A 2,910-nucleotide genomic window follows, 5' to 3' on the forward strand; every position below is an offset into this window, starting at 1 on the left:
CTATGACATTCAGGTCCAACTCTGGTCGATCCACACAACTCTTGCAAACACTACTCAAGTTGGCCATGTGCCCATGTGGATATTTCGAAGTCATACCAGATAACAAACCCTTTACTGTAAGCATCTGCATCAAACTGCTAGTCACCATGAATGTATGCCCTGGAGGTAGAGGAGGGAGAACAATAGGTCCTTTAGATTCAACGGTATTGAAGTTGACCCTGTAATTATCACGCAATCTTGGTTCAGGTGGGTTCTGCACCCTCAATGCATCTAGGAGTAGATTATCACCCTGAACTTGAGCATTCTTATTATTCACTTGTTCCTTAGGCTCCTGTATGACTGGATTATTATGGACCCCTTGATTATTCATCTTTCTCAAAGTTTTGCTCAATTCTGGATCATATGGGGTCAATAGTTCGCCTCGACCCCGTATACTTGGCATACACTAGAGTGGAAACCTGAAGAAAACAAAAGAAAACATAAAATTAGGAAATAATTTACTAAAGTTCAATAATGTAGTTAAACTTAATCTAAAAGCCTTATTCCCTGGCAATGGTGCCAAAATTTAATAGGACCACTTATACTTCTTTAGGGAAGTGTAATTTAAGTGTATCACTGATCAAGCTCAATTAGCTACTAATGTAAGAAATAATTGGTTAGATAGCCAGAACCTGGAGAAACAATTCAGGCAGTTTGGTAGTGCCCAGAACTCACGACCGCAAGGAGAGTTGCCGGGAAACACTGATCCTAATCCTAAGCAAGTGAATGTGGTAGGTACACTCACACGTAGTGGCTTGCAGTTAGAGGAGTTGGCTCTCAAGAAAAGAAATGTTGAATCTCCTAGCAAGGAGAGTGAACCTAAGGAGAGTGAGGTTGTTGCACAAGAAGAAAGAGTGCAACCATTAGTGAAACCACCTCCTCCATTCCCTTAGAAGCTTAAAAAATAGAAGGAGGACGAATGTTTTGGTAAGTTTCTATCTCTTGTAAAGCAAGTTCATATTAATTTGTCATTGGTAGATGTTTTGCAGGGTATACCCAGGTATGCGAAATATGTGAAGGAGATCATGGCAAATAAGCGGAGGCTGGCGGAATATGAAACTATAGCACTTACTAAAGAGTGCAGCTCCCGAATCCAGAATAAGTTTTCCACCAAATTGAAAGATTCGGGTAGCTTTACCGTTCAGATCACTATAGGGTAGACCATCCATGTACGAGGATTGTGTGATCTAGGATCTTGTATAAACTTGATGTCAACATCGTTGTACAAAAAGTTGGGCTTGGGTAGTCCTAAACCCACCACCATTATCTTGCAGTTGGCAGATAGATCTATTGCTAGGCTAGAGGGTGTTGTAGAGGATGTTTTAGTGCAAGTGGGATCTTTGATATTACTAGTAAATTTTATGGTGCTGAATTTTGAGCCAGATCCTGAGCTTCCATTCATCTTGGGAAGACCTTTCTTGACTACAGGGTGTGCTATAATAGATGTAGTATATGGGCAACTTACTATGCGGGCACATGACAAAGTGGAGGTGTTCGATGTTTACAAGACGCTGAAACTCCCATCCATGTATGAAGAGTTGTCTGTAATAACGGTGATAGATCTTGAAGCAGAAGCTTGATATATTGCATCCAAGGACTTGTTGGAGTGTGTGTTAGTGGGAGATGATATTTATGGGGATGCTAAAGCACAGGAAATGGTATAGTTTATGGATTTGTCAAGTGTGGGAACATCAAGAGATCACTAGGAGCCTTTGAACAGGGTGTTGGGTACTCTGCCTAAACCTTTCATCGAAGAAGCTCCCAAGCTGGAATTAAAAACATTGCCAGCCCACCTCAGGTATGCGTTTTTGGGTGAAGATGAGACCTTACCAGTTATTTTGTCTGCAGAATTATCTGAATCACATGTGGAAGCAACATTGAGTATATTGAGGGAGAGAAAAGTATCTTTAGGCTGGAAAATGTTTGATATTCACGGCATAAGTCCCACGTTGTGTATGCACAAGATTTACATGGAAGAAGGGAATAAGCAGAGTACATAATACCAACGAATACTAAACCCAATGATGAATTATGTGGTAAGAAAAGAGGTGATCAAGTGGTTAGATGCGGGGATTGAAATGGGTGAGTCCGGTACAGTGTGTGCCCAAGAAGGGCGAAATGACAGTGATCACAAATGAGAAGAATGAACTGATCCCCACAAGGATAGTAACTGGGTGGCGTATATGCATGGACTACATGAATTTGATGATGCCACCAGGAAAGACCATTATCCGATGTCATTCATTGATCAAATGTTGGATAGATTAGCGGGGCAAGAATATTACTGCTTCCTGGATGGCTACTCAGGGTATAATCAGATTGTTATTGCACCAGAGGACTACATTCACTTATCTGTATGGCACCTATCCGTTCAAACGGATGCCATTCGAATTATGCAATGCACCGGCGACATTCCAGATATGCATGATGGCAATCTTTCATGATATAGTGGAGGATTTTGTTGAGGTGTTCATGGATGACTTCTCGGTGTTTGGTGAGTCTTTTGATCTCTGTTTGAGTAATTTTGACAGGGTCCTTGCAAGATGTGAAGAGACAAATCAAGTGTTGAACGGGGAGAAGTGCCACTTCCTAGTTCGAGAAGGGATTGTACTGGGGCACAAAATCTCAAGAAATGGGTTGGAAGTTGATAAAGCCAAGGTGGAGGTCATTGAGAAATTGCCACCACCCATCACTGTGAAAGGAGTGAGAAGCTTTTTGGGACATGTTGGGTTCTACATAAAATTCATTAGGACTTTTCTAAGATTGCAAGACCCATGTGCAGCCTATTGAAAAAAGAGGTGAAGTTTGTATTTGATGAGAAATGTTTGCAGGCATTTGAGCTATTGAAGAAGAAGTTGATAGAAGCTCTTA

At 41.2% G+C, this 2,910-nt stretch overlaps 1 protein-coding gene across 1 annotated transcript; it reads left to right on the top strand.

The window, feature by feature from the left end:
* The first annotated feature begins 552 nt into the window (after positions 1–552).
* Positions 553–1,619, top strand: LOC125845707 (uncharacterized). Its single transcript, XM_049525248.1, has 4 exons — positions 553–598; positions 661–872; positions 1,029–1,178; positions 1,272–1,619. Exons 1-4 carry the CDS (start codon positions 553–555, stop codon positions 1,617–1,619), a joined length of 756 nt encoding a protein of 251 aa, XP_049381205.1.
* Positions 1,620–2,910: the final 1,291 nt, after the last annotated feature.

This window comes from Solanum stenotomum, chromosome 11, assembly GCF_019186545.1.
Source record: "Solanum stenotomum isolate F172 chromosome 11, ASM1918654v1, whole genome shotgun sequence".
Taxonomy (NCBI): domain Eukaryota; kingdom Viridiplantae; phylum Streptophyta; class Magnoliopsida; order Solanales; family Solanaceae; genus Solanum; species Solanum stenotomum.

Excerpts from the sequence above, each read along its gene's own strand:
- LOC125845707 (XM_049525248.1), top strand. The coding sequence starts at position 553 with ATGGTGCCAAAATTTAATAGGACCACTTATACTTCTTTAGGGAAGT. Across the intron at positions 599-660 it reads TTATACTTCTTTAGGGAAGT|ATAGCCAGAACCTGGAGAAA; the intron begins GTAATTTAAGTG and ends ATAATTGGTTAG. Across the intron at positions 1,179-1,271 it reads AAGATTCGGGTAGCTTTACC|TTGGGCTTGGGTAGTCCTAA; the intron begins GTTCAGATCACT and ends TTGTACAAAAAG.